Here is an 18,081-nt window from a genome sequence, read left to right as displayed (position 1 = left end):
ATGTTTTAGCAAGCTTTGCAGAGGAAAATATTTTATTTTTCTAATAAAGGAGAAAAGAATATACTGTAATATTAGAAAGGCTGATCTGAACATCATGTTTTTGCTAGGTGAAAGAATGATCATTTATTAATACTGCTGGTTATTTCAGGGTAACTTATTTTGAAATTTGGACGGAATAAGTTACATTACTGTGAACATTTCGATGTATTTGGGGCCAAGTCTATCAGAAGAATGCAGTGGCGATGAGATTTGCTGCTGTAAACCACAAATAACAGCACAAGCTGCAAGTCTTAAAAATTCTCATTTTCCTTCAGCAGTCACTTAAGAAAAATACTATTTATGTCAATATTAATTTGGAGTTCTCTGGTGTGTGATGAGTGAAAATTAAGGAACCATAAGTTTTGACAGGTCAGATCCTGCCCCCTTCCTCTGGTACCTGACTGAATGTGGAGTGAGCATTCCAGTGGCACAGGAAATCACAGGCACAGGAGTTTTTCTCCTTAAAAAAAATGATCAGGCTCCTCGTGAGCTGCTGAGGGAGCATAGAGAGGGTGGGGAGTGGGTTTATGATAGTGTTTGATAATGTTCTCCATTGCTGGTCCAGGTAAAGCAGGTGATGACCCTTCAGGTAACTCTCTGTTCCTGAGGTGATAGCACAACCTTGTTTAAACACGTGCTCATCTGAGGTGAGTCTTAAAATCAGTTTTAAATTTGTGAAGGCTTTGGGGAGACTGGGAATCTGTGGCCTTCCTCCTGCTTGTAAAATCACAGACTGGCTATTCATCTCCTTTTTGTGCCAAATCTGGTGAGATTTCATTGTTTCCATGAATATCAAGCATTGCCTCATGGAGCAGCCTGGGAGCTGCCTGCCTGCTGTGTCAGGGAGCTCTTGCAGTTTATTCTCCTTGGTGACTCTGAGAACAAACCTAATACTCTGAGAACAAACCTAATTCTGCTTTTCTGCCTTCTTATTTTTTTTTTTTTTAATACCCCTTCTTTAACAACAATCCACTGCAAAGATAGAGATTTATTAAGCCTCTTGGTCTGCTTTTTCATTTTTCCTTTGGTTTTACAAGAATACAAAAAAATGACCAAAAAAAAAGAGAATAGAACTGTTAATTGTTTTGCAGAGATCAGTTTTGTTTTTACAATATTTTACAAAGAGTTGAATTAGTATAAGGTGTGTTACCTCACCTTATAAGGTGAAAGAGACATGGAACTGGGAGTTTGAAATTGATTTTAATATAGCCATTGCTGGCATGCTGCCACTAATACCTGCACAGCTCAGTGAGGAGACCACAGTGTGCCTCATAATTGGAGGTCAGACTGCACCAGAGCTGGCCTCCCTTGGTCAGTGTAATTAAGAGAGCAGGAAGGGTTTGTTCAGGGCCTCTGAAGCTGTGTTTTCCTCAGCGCCATTCACATGAGCAGCTGGAAGAAGAATCCCTTGGATCCACAATGTGTGGATGAGTAGGTAGCCTAAAACAGGGAAGGTTCAAATTCCTCGGCACTGCAGCCAGCCTGGCAGGGCTGAAAATGTGATTTCAAAAGAGCTGTTTGACCAGGGAGATATCTGTGCCACCCCACCATTCCAGCACACAGGGACCACGTGCAGGGGTGGAATCAGCTTGGACTGGAGCACAGCCCATTCCTGCTCAGTGCAGCCTTTTCTTGTGGATTCTTTCCTCGAGTCACTTTCTCCTCTGTGATTCATCATTTTGTCTTTAGATTTTGTACTGGAGCCAGATCATAGGCAATCCAGAATGTTGAGCTGTGCCCAACTATTCATGTAGTTCCAGTTGCTGTTACTTAAAAAAATTACTTAAATGTACAAACTCAAGCTTTTACCATTAGTTATTTTCCTTCTGTGGTTGTGGTTGTGGTCTTCCTACTTAGGAGCATCCTTTGCTTCTTCTGTTGGTTTCCATCAAGATCTGGTAGAAATCTTTTCCTGATCAATAATTTCTCCATAGTTCTGATTTACTTTTCACTTCTCTGTTCATTTTAATCTCATCCCATCTTTAGAAGATCCCAAATGCATATTAAATCTGAAGGCATTGCTCATTCATCTCATTTTTGAGCTACTGCCACAAACACATAATTTGCCATTATCTGTCGAACTAGAATCATCATTATTTCCCGTTGTGTCCTTTGTTACTACTCTGACACAAACCCAAATTAGTAATAATGACTCCAAACCACTGGTCACCCAGCTGTCTCCTCCTTTGAGAAGAAGAATCTCCAGATCATACAGAAGAAACCCACAGTAAGGTCTGCACATTTTATTTAATTTCTTCTTGTTTATCACAATTTTTAATGAAAGCACTTTTTTATCCTTGGCATCTGGACCACAACTATTTACTCGAGTTCAGGGAAATATTTACTTGTGAGAGAATTAAATGGGTTAAGCCAGCGGGAATATTTCCCAGATAAGGAATTCAGATATCAGCCCTAAGCTAGGAAGACAAAAGCCTCTTGAGGCTCTGTTTTCTCACCTCCTGTCCATTTAATTTGTAATTCCCATGCTTTCACGTACTTGATGGCTGCTTGACAATTTTATTGTGTGTTGTACAGTCCCTCAGTGATCACACCTCCCTCTCCCTGGCTCCCTCTCCGTGGTCACACAGCTCACATCCGATACTCATCTCCTCCACCAAGGGTTCTGCTGTCCCCTTGGTGTGGATGTGCAAGTCCCACTGCTGTCAGCAGGAATTACGTGTGTGCATCAAGGAGGGGAAAATCCCTGGTGAGCTCCACGCTCCTCGTTATCCTGGCACAGTCAGCTCTGGAGATCTCTCATCTCTGAGCCTTTTATTCTCCCGGGAGTTGTGAGTACAGCAAGTTGCCTCCTAGGATCAGCAGTTTTGCTCTTGAGGTGTTTAGCAAGTTGATTTACTGTGCATGTCTACATGCCTAAGTGTCTTCATCCCGCCAGCCCCACATCTTGCAGCGTTCCTGTGTTAGGTGATGGAGTTTCCTATTTCCTTTCTGTGCCACAACACCAATTCCTAACCAGTCTCCTAGCAGACTCCAAGTGAAGCAAACCCTCCCAAATAACATATGTTCAGGCCCAGCTCAGGCCTGCCATCTGAAAATTTAGGAAAAAATTCAGAAGGTACAAAAATGTAAATGGCATATTTTTAGTTTTCCTTAAAGATCTGAATGAAGACATGAAGACATTTTATAAGCACTTCATGTGAGGCGCTGCTAAAGAAGGAGTAATTCAAATAATAGCTAATAAGTTAGAAAAACTATAATTCCTTCAAAAATTAATTGGAGTGTCAAGAGTTGAATGAAAACTGTTGAGTGAAAGCAACCACACACAAGAACCAGAGATTTCCACTGTCTGAACGTGGGTCTGGATTCTCATCTGCTCCTTCTGGAAACACCTCAGTTTGGGAGGCACCTGCTGTTTCACACCGGCCACTGTTACTGAAAATACAACTGAGAATCCAACTCCATTTGCAGCTCATTCCTTGAGCACACAGTTTGTTACCACAGCTTAGAAAAGCAGGGTGGCAAACTACTTTGGGAAAAAAATCAATTTGCCATCAGATTAGAAATCAACTGTAAACATGTTGAAGAATTCTTTTTTTTTATTTTTTTTTTTCACTACTGCTCTGCCTTTTCTTCACAATCTGTTGTGGTGTCAGACTTATTTTGATAATACTTGTAGAACTTGTCATATTAACAAAGTTATCAAGCAGAGCGAGCACTTGCACAGCAACAGCTGTAGTCCAGCAAGAGTCAGAATAACTGGCCATAGGTATTTGAAAAAAAGCATCCACACTGTAGTTGCCCAAATCCAAAATATCCTCAGTAGTCTCCAGAGTACTTGTAGTTCTATTTAAATAGCAACTGCCCTTAAACCTAGAAAAATCTGCTCCAAACTTTGAAACTGAGGATAAAGATAAAAGGAAAAAAAAAATTGGATTTTTAAAATATATATTAGGATTTATTTTTGCTGTGATAGTGTCACTCAACTATTTCTGCCTCTGTAGAAGTGCTTCATAAAAAAAGGATAGACATTAAATTCAATACAATGATGGCATTTATTTAATGTTATATAAGAAACTCAGAAATACTTGTTTAAAAACAAAATAAACCCCATAATCCACTAAGACTGTAAATTGGTGGGGTTGGAACAATCTTTTCATTATTCTTGTCCACAGAGCTCAATACAATGAGGCCTCAGTTCTTTGCTAACGTCTCTAGGTGTTAACACAATGCTATTAAATCTACTCAATAGCCAAAGATGCAGCCAGTGGATTTATGTGTCCCATTCCTTGAGAAACGTGCAAATCCAACAGAATGGTTTAATGGCCGGATTTTTCAGCTGCAATGTCTGATTTTGCACGTACATCAGATAATATGCATCTATTTATGCAAATTGCTGCTGGATTTACAAGCACAAAACACTGGTGCCTGGGAATTCCTATTTGTCGAGCTGGAGAAGAAAAGGATAGGATTTGGGTGCCAGGGTCCTGCTGTAGGAGAAGAGCAGGAACCACATTCTGCTTGAAACCACTGTGATCAGTTCTCTGTGACTGAAGTTTCACTTTCTGAGCCTGTGTTGATCTGCCTTTATTTTTACAGCAGAATTTTACTAGTTTTGTGAGTTAGCTTCCTCTGCTACTGATGTGGATTAGGCCTGACAAGCCTATTTTCCTCTAAAAAAAGAAGGGCCAGGCTCAGGCTGGTTCACAGATACAGTTGAGGAGGCAATCCTGGCAGTACCCATTTCTCTACCCTCTCCTGAGTTTTTAATCTCTGGATATCTCAGTTTTTTCCTCCTCAGTACATAATTTTTTGTAGCTTTGCTATTACTCCCTCACGCCACCTTTCCCTCACAGCCTGGGCTCTGCTCTCCTCACATGATACACTCATGAACCCCTGAACATAGATCTTTTCCTTATTTTTCCTCATGGGATACACTTAGTTTTCACTTGGGTGTGTTAATTTTTTTGCCCACTAAGTATGTTTCCAGGGTTGTGTTAATTTTCTCCTGGCTATACAGCTTATTCCCTTGTGGGCGCATGTAAAGAGGGCTAGAGGAAATGACCTTAGGTTGAGACAGGGGAGACTGAGATTATACTTTAGATAAAAAATGTCTCTGTTATGGCAGTCAGGCATTGGAATGGGGTGCCCGGGGAGGTGGTGGAATGAAACACATCCCTGCAGGTGTTTCAGAGGTGTCTAGATCTGGTGCTGGGTTTGATGGTTGGACACGATGATCCAGGAATCACCAGATCTGAGCTGGAAGGGAGCACAGAATATCTTCAAACCCAACCCTTCAGCGAACGGCGGGGATCAAACCACAACCTTGGATAGGAACCCACCACCTCCCTCCATCACCCCTGAGCGCGCTGCCTGATTGCTTCGCCCTTCCATCCCGGGAGCGCGCCACAATTCGGGCGCGTTAAGTTTCTTCTCCGGACAGACAGCGACAGCGCCGCCGAACCCCTTTCCCCCACCACCATCACCATCATCACCATCACTACCATCATCATCACCATCATCATCACCACCACCTTCACCCGCGCTCCCCCCGCGGCGGGCGGTGCCTGTCGCTTTAAGCGGCGCGTGCCCGCGCGCGCGGGGCGGGGCGCGGCGGCGGCGCGCGGCGGGCGCTTCACCTGCAGCCCGGGGCGGCCGCGGGACCGGCCGGCTCCGCTCCCTCCGCTCCTCCGCTCCCTCAGCTCCTCCGCTCCGCTCCGCTCCGCTCCGCCGCCGCGGACATGAGCGCCGGCCCGAGGCGACGCCTGCTGCTGCTGCTGCTCCTCCTGCCCGGCTGGGGCTCGGCGGCGGTAAGTGGGAACGGGCGCGGAGCCATCCCCCGCCGCGGCTCCTCCGCGCCCGCCGCGGCAACTTCGGGCTTGGGGGAGTGAGGGTGGTGGTGGTGGGTGCGCGGAGTTGCCGCCGTTTCGCACCTCCTTTTTTAAAATTTAATCTAATTTAATTTAATTTTTTTTTGAAAAGCGGATGGCCGCTGTGCAGTTTTTAATTGTGTGGTTTATATTTGTTTTTTGAGCCGGCGCTCAGGTGCCGCCGCGGTACCGCACAAGTGCCGCCCGCGCTGCGCCTCGCCGCAGAAACTTCGGGGGCAGCGGCGCGTCCCGGCGCGGAGCCGCTCCGAGCCCCGCGGAGCCCCCGCGGCCGCGCCGCGCTCCCCACCGAGCCCCGCTCCGCCCGCGCCCCTGCAGCCCCTAACTTTTATTTTCACAAGCCCATAAACCAAACCGAGCGGGCCCGGATCGTGCTGGGGGGTGATGCTCTGAAAGTTTGGGGTTTTTTAAGCGTTATTTTCCCACGCCGCGTGAAATTGAAGGGTTTCTGTAGAACATCAACAAGCGCCTGAACGCGTGGCTGCAGTGTTACCGAGCGCCCGGGCGGCTGCTGGGTTTCGGGCTAGGCTGGCTGCGGGAACAAGAGCCGCTTATTTTTCTGCCTCGATCCCCCGGTGCCAAGTAGAATCCGTGAGGATGTCCCGAGCCTTGTGGAGGCTGGTGGGCGCTCAGGAATAGCCCCGATGCGCTCTCGTCTTGCGAGCACCGCTCTAATAACGGGGTGATTTCAGATTCGAAGCCCGCTATCCCTGGTGAGACCCTTTGAAATGTTTCCTAATGGCAACATCTTGCCAGCCGCGGTCAGAGTCCAACAGAGCCGCCGCTTCCTTGCGCTTCCCATGCAGTAGCTGGCATCCGTCTCCCGAGGGTGATTTTAAGCCGAGTGCATTGGCTTGTGTTCTGCTTACTAAGCTCATCCGAAAGGACCCTTCTCTGCGCTTCCCTGCTGTGTCTGCGATGCAGCGCTGTGTGCGGGAGTGTTCGGGGGTGCTGCGATGCTCCCCGGGGATGCAGGTGCACGACCGGAGTTGCACTTTGCGGGGAAGCGCCGCTGCCGCTCCCCCGGCTGCAGCCGGCTCTGGAGGCGGCGGAGGTGCCGGCAGCATCGCTAAGCGATGCTCTGGCTGGCTCTGCCGACAGCCCGGGCGCGTTAGAAATCCCCTGCCACCAGCACTTGTTAGTGCGTAAATCACCTGGCACTCTCCGCGCATAAATCACGGGCTTGTGTGCTGTCAGCGAGTTCCTTTGGAGCTGGGGTCTGGGACCTTCCCTGCCGGGGAATCCCAGGGCGTCTGGGCTGCTGTGACTGCGCTGCCCCGTCCCTCTGGCAGGGGCCGGATCCTCTGCTCAGTCCAAAGTTGCAGCTGAGTGTTTTGTTGGCTGCTTCCCTCTGGGTGCTGGCACGTTGAGCACAATCCTGTGCATGGTCGCGTTTTTAATTGGGAATCCCTCCATTCCTTCCCATTGCCGGGGGAAAGAGCAGAGCCTGGAGGGTCCCAGAGGCAGCAGCAGGCAGAGCCTGGGATGCTGCTGAGCGGGTGAAGGGGAAGGAAGGGTGTCCTCACCTGGTCTCAGGCTCCTGTGCTTCTCCCCCTTCCATGCTGGGGTCTGCCCAGTTTCTCTGTAGCAAACCTCGGTGGTTTGGATGTTACAGCATCGGGCCTTTGCATGTCTCCAGTGCTAGCACAGCGCCTTGATGAATTGCTGCTCTTTGTTTCCTCCCCTCTTCTGACAGTGCCCAGTATTCCAGCCTTCCTACAAACAATGCTCTCTTGTAGTCAGGCAACTATTGCTGGCCCATTTTATTTTTTGCAGCTACAGTATGGATCCACTCCAACAGATAGGCACTCTAACACAAGCAACTTCTACTTGCACACTGCTTTACTGTTCAGGTTTGCTCATGCCTAAACGCTTCATCACTGGGTGCAGAACATTTTCCCAAATGACAAAAGTCATGGTGTGCATTTTCCTTGTTTTGTTTTTGCAGGCACACAATGGGGATCTTACAGTTAGACCCACATGCAAGCCTGGCTTCTCAGAACAAGACTACACAGCTTTCATCTCCCAGAATATCATGGAAGGGCAGAAGTTACTCAAAGGTAAGTGGAATAAAAAGCTTAAATGCAATAACTGTATTTTCAGGAGGTGAAAGGAGGCTTAAAGATGCTGGGTTTGATGGTGAAATTGTCTGCAGAATTATATTTGTAGGAGGATGAAACACTAAGTGGTTTACCTGAGCACGGTTTTGAATACAGATGAATCATTCCAAGTCTGTGTGCTATCTGCTTCAGGTGGATTGTTTGTTACACCATGCGAGGTCATCACTTCACTCTTGAGTCTCCCACTCCCACCCTGTCTGAAGGAACTCTGCATCTTGTATTTTAGAAAGTATTTTTATGTATGAAATTCAAAGATCCCTAAATTATCTCTGCTTTGAAATGGATGATAAAGCAGACGTTGTTGTTGGAAATGTGGTAAACAAGCCTACAGACATTCTGTTCACAAATGTGGCATTCATTTTCATTACTGCCCCACTGACAACATGAAAACACAGGCAAAAAGAAACTACCAATTAGCTTTATAGTAATTGCGGGATTATAACCACTTTTGTGCTTGTAAACTCTAAGATGTCTTCATAATCCAAATAACAGTAGATTATCCTCTGTGTTGCTCTCTCTTTTTCAAGTTAAAAATAATTAAACTTTATATTTGCATGACATAGAAAAATACTTGATTCCAAGAGAATTTTTGAAGATCAGAATCCCACTACCCCCCACCCCAGCAGCCCAGGAAGTTGGGGAGCATGTCACGACTTGGTACTCTACTCTGTGCTTTATAACTGTATTTTGCAGTGTTTTCCTGAGTACATTTTGCTCACATGCATGTCTCTGTGCCAGAAAGCTGGGATTTCTGTCTTCCTCCAGACCAAACACCTGCTCTGTTACTTTGATTTTCCTCAGAAGAGAGGGAGAGTTGTCAGTGTTCTCTCTGGCTTCAGCAGAATGCAGGACTGGACATTTTTGCTCTGCATGAGCTGGCAATCACTTTTGTTCCTGTGCCCAGTTGTCTTAGTGTTGCTGTTCAGGAATTCTCTTGACTGGCCTGGCATTAATTAGTAGACCTTGGGGAGTTTATTTTTAGTTTGAAGGGTAACCAAAGAGGGAATTGAGATGGACAAGCTCAAGATTGTGCAGCCCTAAAGAGACCAAATACCAATAGTTTCCACACTTTGTAGCAATTTTTCCCAAACGTGAAGGCGGCTTTAAGACAGGTCAGTCTGGAAGCTGGGTAGATTTCATGCTCTTTTAGCTTTGCAAATTATTTGATAAAAAATGTTCTCTGAGTACTGTAGAAAGCCATGTCATAAATATATTTGCTCAGAAGAGTGGTTTTTGGCAGTTTAGTGCTTGATAAATTATGCTGGTTTTATGGAGATGGACAACAGGGATGGAGCAGAAGAGTCTGCTCAGAGGCGTTAGATGGCTGTGACTTTCAAAGCAGCACAGTGGCTGTCATTTCATTTCTGATAACTTCTAAATATGAAATTATATTTACACAGGCTGTCAAGTTGATTTGAATGAAAATATATATCTATTTGATTTTATCCTTTAGGGACCAGTTGTAGTTTTACATTAGTCATGGCAACCCTGCCTCTGATTTAGGGCTAGACTCACCCCAGGGACATTATGTGTGCATGCCCCACTTGTAAGATTCATGTCCTGATAACATTGTTACAGGTTCCATGATTTAAAAGCATTTTCTCAACAAAAGAATGAAGAAAAAAAGTGCAAGTGCTGTGTCTGCTAATAAGTAAACCATCATCTTTGCACCTTTTAATCTACAGTCAAATACATGCTGTTGTTTATCATAGGAAGCAAATATATCTAATTATTTTATACAATAATGGGCAAGAAAATTCTTCTTCATGCTTGTGTTGTTCTTTATATATACTCTAGCATGTAAAATTGGTAGTTTTCCAGTTTAGGTTTAATTTTACTTCGTAGCACTTGATGTGTCTGAAGCATAAAATGTTTATCTCTTTCTTCCATCTGGGTGAAGTATTGTACAATAGTTCAGACCAAAAATGGGTTCAGATTGCTTACATTATCGTGTTTGATAGATTGACATATGTACTATTTCACACCATCTTACCACGCAAAGCTCTGCTGCCAGCAGCTACCACCATCTTATTCATCAGCATTCAGTAATTCATCTGCAGGCCAAATGGGACTGTTTGCCTGAATTAAAAAAAAAAAAAAAGAGAAAAGTAGGCAGAAATTCACCTGTCAGTGCTTTCCTGGAATCTGGGGGTTGGAAAAAGCGTGTCTGTAGCTTGGATGGCTCTTGGGGGATTTCACGGAGTGAACATGAGATTTTTATGGATAATGCTCACCTTGTCCATAGGAAGGAAAGGTGACCGGTCCTGGGACAGTTCATCCCTGAAGGTTTGTCCATCAGAAATCAGGGAGCATGCAGCCCCCAGCTTGATGGTGAAATTCTTCCACACTGTGGAGAGATTTGGGTGTTTGTGGTTCAGGATGAGCTGTGTGGCAATAAACAAACATAGCATTTCCCTTTTAAGCTTTGCACTATCCAGCTCTCAAATGTATGCACTGTTATGAATGCATCAAAACGAAAGTGTTTATAGTGTTCTAGGTTTGAATCAAGTTAAACAGATAATCACTGCTTATAATTGGTTTATTCCAATGGAAATAGCTTAGCCTTAATTTGACAACAAGAGCTTTTACAGTCATTGTTTTATTGTAAGTATGCCGTAAGCTATTAGCTACTACTTTGTGGTTCATCCTATTTGCCTGAGTCAGCTCTCTAACATGCTCCAAACATACAGATTCTAGCAGGAGCTATTTGTTACACAGTAATTAACTTGTTTATGATAAATGGATGGGAGAAATGTCACGGCATTTTGTTTTATGTATAAATGAAAAGCATCTGTATTCTAAAAATTTCATGTTAATTAGACTTAAAATAGTTTTCCCCAGTAGTGCCACAAATACCACAGGCTGCACATCACTGCCAACACTGGCCTGATGATGGGGTGGTAGCTGAGGTGATTTGTGGAGCCAGTGCCTTCCTCAGAAATGCCATCACTGCATCTCTTAATGAAAGCTACTGGGGTGTTATCTGTTATAATTTTTGTCTTTGTTTTTGTTTGCAGGATAATAAACTTAGTCTTGATCACTGATGCATGGTAATGTTTAAGATAGCTTCGTTAAGTATTTTCTTCTTTAGCCTAAGGGAAAGATCTCCATGTCTGCAGTATGGCAGAGGACGATTGTGGCAAGGGGATCTTTCCCTCTTTGTTAATTATTCATGGTAACTTAACGTGGTGAGAAGATTGGTCCTGAGGGGTGGGGAGCAGGGACATGTGGGGCTGCACTGAAGCAGCTCAGCAGTGTCCCAGGGGATCTGATTCCTGATGTGACCTCAGTGTTTGGGAGTGATGAAGACCAGTGGCCTCCTGGGGAAGGAGGGAAAGGAGAAGTAGGATGCTGAAAGTGGTGTGCAATATGATACTCTTCCTATTGGCTTTATGCAATTTTTGATTTTTTGGTAGTGTTTTTTAAGATTATAATTAATAAAAAATGACTTTTTAAAAAAAGAGAAGTTCAGGTTTCATTGGCAGGCTGTGAAGCTGTGGTGTCTGGGAGTGGGTGGTATGACATCAGGGTGTCAGATGCTTTATTTCTGCAGTGTGACCCCACTACAGCTCCAGCACCTCTCAAACACACCTAAACAAAACAACTCACAGCAGACAACCCCAGCAGATGAGAGGCAGAGCCACTTTTTTGTGTTTTCTGTGCATCCCTTTGTGTGCAGTAATTCATGTTTCTTTGCCCACCCTGAGCAGTGCCTGTGCTGATGGAGCAGGGGCACGTCTCTTGTGTGGGCAGCCACGTTTGGGGACAAGTGTGTGGCAGCACGCTTTATTTTCATATGGGGAGATGAATAAACTCTGCCAGCATGTTCTGCTCTGAGCAAAGGTAGCCAAGCTCATGCAAATGCATAAAAATGTAATTGCTTCTATTCTAGGATTTTTTACTAGCATGATTTTTGGTTAAAAACAGATACATAAAAGCTTTATTGGAATACCTTTTTTTTTTTTTTTTTTTTTTAGGGGAATTCACTATGGAGATAATCTTTTGTAAGTTTTTGAGAGATAGGATGTTATTCATGGTCAAAGCATTTTTGTTCTCTCCACTGAGATTTCAAAACCTCCATCCTTTTCAGCCCTCACCACATCCAATATTAAAACTTAGGAAGGGTGTGAATGCTGTTTAGAAAACAGTGACTGCGTAGACCAAAAAACCCCAACATCCACAATGTCCCTGGGATAGTGGAGAATACTGTAGGTGGTGTAGGCTTCCCACTTTTCCTGGGTTTAGAGCCCAGAAAATACCCAGGACCCATCTGCTGTCAGTTTTGGCAGGAGCTGGGTTCCCACAGGCAGGTCAAGTTGTGGCTCTGAGGAGTGCCTGTGTCTGCCAGGTGCCCTCTGGTGTGTCCTAAGGGTGCTTTTGGGAAGGGAAGAGCCTGAGGAATGCTGGATTTGGTCTGCTGTTGGGTGAGGTTGTCGAGCACCTCTTAGGGTTGCTCGGTGCTTGCATCAGCCTCCTGGAATAGCCAGTGCTTTCTCCACGCTGCTCAGAGCTGGAAAAGCAGAGAGGCTTTTCCATTCGTGTTTTCATTATTTTCTGCTCTGTGATTCTGCATGAAAAGCAGTTACTGCAGTTATTGTACACGTAATTAGCTTCACAGTTCCCTAATAACATCTGAAAGTAGGAGAGCGGCCACTGGGAGCCCAGAATTCACCCTCACCTTTCTTCACTCATTTCTTGGAGGAAAGACAGGCAGGCATCAGCTCTCTGTGCTCAGCTTGTACAAGCTCCAGTGAAGCTGCCTCTCAGTGAGCAGTTCTCACATTCCACAGGACAACTTCTTTTAAAAGCAGTTTCTCGTGATGGGCACGTTGCAAATCAAAACCATAATTTCCATCATGAGTTCCAGGGGAGACCCCAGAAAGAGCTGTTGCAGATCAGGGAACTGCTGATGCCTATGTATTTTTAATGTTGTTCTTCAGATCTAACTTCTGACACAAAAATGATGTTTAAGATGACATTTTTATCTAAATAAAATTGCAGTTAATGAGACTGGAGTAGTCAATAACACTCTGTAGAGTTAATCCCCTTACACTGTTTAATAACTGTATATATTGCTTTCTAGTTCAGAGCTTTGAACCAAATTCCTCAAACCCAAGCAAAATTACATTTTTCTGCATGCTGGGGAGTTAACTGATTTTTATCTGAATAAATCTGCTTCTCCAACAACAGACTTGAAGCTTTTCTGTTTTTTCAGGGATTTGTCTATTAGAGAATTGTGCTGCTTCAAATTAGGCATTCTAGATAGGTATTAAGGAAGAAGATGAAACAACAATTTCTGTTGAATAATTTATTCATTTCTTTATTTATGCTGAGGCTTTTAGGAAATAAGCTGTGTCTGGAACAGTATCAATTAGTTATTTATTGTGAAATACCTGTTGTTTTGAACACTAAGCTGATCATTTTAGGGCTTTTAAGGTTGGAAAATATTAATTTTAAAGCCAGTTCTTTGTACAGAAATTGACTGTCACTGACAGAGCTCATGAGCTCTGATCTCACAGAGCAGATGCTGAAAGCATTCTGGAAATTACGGTTTTTGCATGTGGCAATTGAAACTTATTTATTCTAGCAGTGAAATATTTTCTTGCCTAATTTTCATTGACCTAATGCCAGTTCTCATTGCCTAATTTCATTGATATTTATGTGCAGGCCTCCTTCTGCCTTAATTTCTACCCTGGAAATGAGTCTCATGTATTTTTAGATGGAATTTATTTCATTGCAAACTCAAGCTGGGGAAGTACTTGGTTCCACAGCAGCATGGGCCATGTGCACAGCTCGTAGAATATTTTAGCAATATAGATAATACTTAAAAGTCTTATTTGAAGGGCAAGAAGAGATTAAAACTACAGAGGATAGGATTTCATTGGAAATCTGCTGCTTAATGTTTCTCATAGAATGAATTTGAGTAACATGGGGAAAGATGGGGGTTTGTTTGATTTGAGGTTACTGGTATATTCAGAATTAAGGCCATCACTGTATCAAGTGGAATTTTTTATTTTCAGGCAAATGGAAGCAGTAGGAGCTGAGACCACACAGTGGTGTTTGAAAAGCAAAGACCAGTCCTTGCCAGCTTTGAGAGCTTTGGCAGGGGGGTTGGGATGAACCCGGGGCTGTGATTCCAGACAGGTTTCCCCAGGATCCTGATGTGCAGCACTGCAGGAGGAATCTCTGCAGGCTCAGTGGAATTGATCTGCATCCCTTTTTGTGTACGTAAACCTTTTGTGCCCTAGCCAAAGAGGACCTGGCTTCACATTGCATTTTCCTTTTGGTGTCTACATGACCCCTAGGGGTGTTTTTCCAGGTAAAACCCAGAAGTGCCCTTGGCCAGCCCTGTCATGGCAGGGTTTTCTTATATCTGTTTAGATATTTTGCTTTAATATTTTTTAACATTTCTGAAATGAGAGCACTGGGATTGTTTAGCCTGGAGAAGACTTTATAATTGTGTATAAACTCCTTGTGAGAATGTGCTGAGATGAGGTGCACAGAGGCAGGGCAGAACAAAATGGGTGCTAACGCTGAAATGCAGGACACTGCACTTAAATGTGGGAAGAAACTTTCAGCCTGAGGGTTGTCAGACACTGGAGGAGGTTTCTCAGAGATGCCATGAGGTCTCTGTTTTTGGAGATACTGGGAACCCACCTGGACATGGTCCTGGAGCCTGCTTTGGCTGTCCCTGTGCTGAGCAGGGGCTTGGGCAAGCAGCTCTGCAGCCTCCAGTGGGCTCTGACCCTGCAGGTGAATAAACTGCAAGACAGAGGGATGAACTGAACTTTTCTTCAAATATAAATCACACAGCTTTAAATAAAAACATTGCAACAGCCTGCAAAACAGTATCTTTACTGGGAAGTTGTGTTTCTTTAGTTTCTTGGAAGCACAACCTCTAAAGAGGGAATAATTGAAACACCAGGGACCAGCATTCAGCTGTTTGCTTCCATTAATGTCCAGACTTAACCAAGGCATAGTTTGTCTCCTGGCATAAGGAAATGTAACATTCACACTGGAAAAGCACTCAGTTTCCTCTTTATTTTTCATAGAATGAAAGAGAACATGTGGAGTTACTGTTTAACCCAAAATATTTGACTTACTACTAGCTACTTTTCTTCTTCCAGGAGGGTGTTTGTTTCCTCAGCAAGTTTTCCGCAGCATGAAAAATGCTTGGGCTGAAGAAGAGCTCTTTTTGCCACAGGCTTGTGATTTCTCTTGTTTATGTTCATTATCTCTAATTTATTTATTAATTTTGGATTGCAGTTGCACAGAAGGAGCGTGAAGTGGCAAATGCTCTGGCATATGGGCTGCACTGTCACTGGGAGCACTCAGCCGCCCCGTGCCTCGTGACCCCAGGCTGCAGCATCCACATTCCCCTCTCCTGCTCCCTTCCAATACAAAATTATAATTTTTTAATGTTTTTTTTTTCCAATCCCTCACTTCTCTGGTGTCACTGTTGTGTAGCAGAGAGCCAGTGGCAGTAACTCAGGGCTGTGCTGCTTGCAGGGGTCACATCAGCTGCAGCCCATTAACACCAGCCTGGTAATGACAGCCACTGTGTGGGGGTGTTGGAAGCTCCTCCAAGGACCCTGAAGATATGTATGGGCCACCCATGAAGGAGGAAAAAGTAAAATAGATGCCCTTTCTGCTTTGAAATGAGCCAGTCTGTTTTCATTGATACCCAGAAGCACTGCAGTCATTAAAGGCTATTACTATGCCTATTATAAATCACAATTTCCCTGCAGTTCAGAGGTTAGTCACAAATTTTGTTACAATGAGTTTGTCTCATAGTAATTCCAATCCTTATTAAATGAAATTGTCTTTAAAATAATCATGAATGTAGCAATTATCCAAAGATAAATACTCAAGATTACAAGAATTGTTGTATACAGAGCTATGCATCAATTCTCTCTGTCAGTTTATGTCTAGAGAATCATAAAAGGCAGGTCAGTGAAATAAATGTCTGTGACTTCACCATGTAGCAAGAAAAGCATATTGGAATTATTAGTGAATAATAATATGAAAGAAAAACATGCAAGCTTGGGAAAATGGTGGAAAATAAAGAAATTGCTACAGGTGAAGTGCAAGTCGGGACTAGTTTAAAATATGAAATTTAATAACCTGTTTGTTCCTGATGTAGTCAGTGGGGGTGAACAGATAACTGTATATAAATGCCACCGAGAGCTGTTTGTGGTGTCACCTGGAGCTGTGTGTTGGTGTTTCCTGGGCTCAGAACTGGGGCTGGAGGAGCTCAGGAGGATTTCTTGTTCACATTCCTTCCCCAGGGCATGAGCAGTTCCTGTGTAACAAGTTTGTCCCTGATGTGGGCTGGAAGATCCATTGCTGGGGACCAAAGCTAATATATTACTTTCCTTTCCTTCCTCTGAGTTTAAGTGGAGCTCTCTTGATGCAATTTAAACCTGTTTGTATTTGTCATGGACACACAGAACAGTTGATTTTTTTTTTATCCCCCCAACACAATTGAATTTTTTTTTTTCAGGTTCTGTAGGCTGAACTTCTCATTTGTTGCCTTTTGTGTGTCGTGTTTGGCTCCCTCCTCTGAGCCCTTGTCTATGTTACTAACACGATACTCCAGGTTGATGTGATGCTGCCAGCCAAGTCTCACAGTGCTGAACAGACAGGGAATATTCTTTTGCCTGTTTTTCAGGCAACACTCCACTTGATTTATCTAATGTGATGATTGCTTTTTTTCTTAGCAGTATGATACTGTTGACTCATGTTCAGCTTGTGATCCAATATAACCTCCCACATTGTTTTCTGATGAACTGCTACCTACCCAGTCATTTTCTATATGTGTAGTTGATTAATCCTGCTGAATCGTGTTGCCTTGCTCCTTTTCTGTTGAATTACATCTTGGTTTTGTTTTATCATCAGCCTTAACTGGTTTGGATTGTTTTGAATTCTGTTCTCGACATCCAATAGCATTGCAGTTGCATCCTGCTTGTGTATGGTTTGCAGATGTAACAAGCATATGCTGTGTTCCTTTATCTGTTCTGTTAATAAAGGACTGAACAAACCCAGTTCAAAACAGGCTGTGGCAGAGCCCATGTCACAGAGCCTTCTGCTCTGACCATGCACCATTAAAACATGCTCTGGGTAAAGTTATTTCAGTAACTGAAATTGGAATGGTGGCTTGGTGAACAGAGCCTTTCATGTCTTGATGTTGTCTATTGGGAAACACAATTCTAAATGTGTTGTCAGTACTTTTCCTGACTTTTATGAGAATTACAAACATTGGGACCTTTTCACCATCAAGGTTAAAAGCCTAGGCTAGGTTCATGCAATTTGAGTGAAATGCTGTTGCTGTTGGAGGGGAAGGACTGCTGGAATTCTCTGCCACTGGGTTGTTTAAATGCCCCAGCTGAACAGCTGAAGCAGAGGTATGTCCAGGCTACAGCACAAAATGTCCAGGTTGGCTTTCCTCAGGATGTTGGAGGTCTGCTGCTTAAAAGCCATTTTTATTGACAGAGCTGTTACTGCTCCCAAGGTGAGCTGAAAGAACAGGATTAGATGAAAGCAGGGTTGTACCTGGATGTGAGTATGAACTCTGGTATAACCTGCTTCCACTGAGGCCTGGGGATTTCCACTTTGCTGTGTTCCCATTTCCCAGCTCATCTTGGAAAGTGAGGAAAGCAAGGTGTTCACCCTGCACAAACCAGGATGTTGCACTGCCTGTTTGTATAGATCTGTATTATTCACAGAGCTTTTTAGGAGGCCTAGCCTACACTGAAATATTTTTCTGTTTAGTGGCTCTCTTTAATTTTGCCCATCACTTCTGTGTGTTTTGGTAGCTGAAGAAAGGCAGATGCTGCTCCTTGTGCTGGAGGAAGAGACTCTCTCTGCTGAAATCTTCTGGAGCATCTCAGTTTAGAGGGGGAAAAGAGCTGGGCTAGAGAATTTTCAGTATTTTGCTCCCAGTCAAAAATCCTTTCCTGGAGAGGCAGAAAAGGTCATTGTTTCAGACTCTGTGTGCCCTGCTGCTTGTCTTTTAGGAGCCTGATGTTGCTGGCTGGTTGCTTTGCTCCCTTCAAAACAGGTTTACACAATTACAC

The 18,081-nt window shown here is 43.9% G+C and overlaps 1 protein-coding gene across 4 annotated transcripts in view; it reads left to right on the top strand.

The window, feature by feature from the left end:
- The first annotated feature begins 5,608 nt into the window (after nucleotides 1–5,608).
- The window catches only part of CDH4 (cadherin 4), a 415,526-nt gene continuing 403,053 nt past the window's right edge, over nucleotides 5,609–18,081 (top strand). For 2 of the 4 annotated variants that reach the window (XR_005982316.2, XM_030289048.4), the window contains exons 1-2: nucleotides 5,609–5,807; nucleotides 7,834–7,945. Coding sequence is in view for 2 of the 4 variants with exons in the window: in XM_030289048.4 (XP_030144908.2) it covers nucleotides 5,739–5,807; nucleotides 7,834–7,945 (181 nt within the window). In the remaining 2 variants the exon portion in view is untranslated. Of the gene's footprint in view, nucleotides 5,808–7,833; nucleotides 7,946–18,081 lie in introns of those variants that run through there. The other 2 variants (XM_072917016.1, XM_072917017.1) reach the window with 2 other exon arrangements.

This window comes from Taeniopygia guttata, chromosome 20 (genome assembly GCF_048771995.1).
Source record: "Taeniopygia guttata chromosome 20, bTaeGut7.mat, whole genome shotgun sequence".
In the NCBI taxonomy this organism is placed as follows: Eukaryota; Metazoa; Chordata; class Aves; order Passeriformes; family Estrildidae; genus Taeniopygia; species Taeniopygia guttata.
The sequence above is the reverse complement of the archived record's forward strand: the minus strand, read 5'-3'. Positions and strand labels throughout refer to the sequence as shown.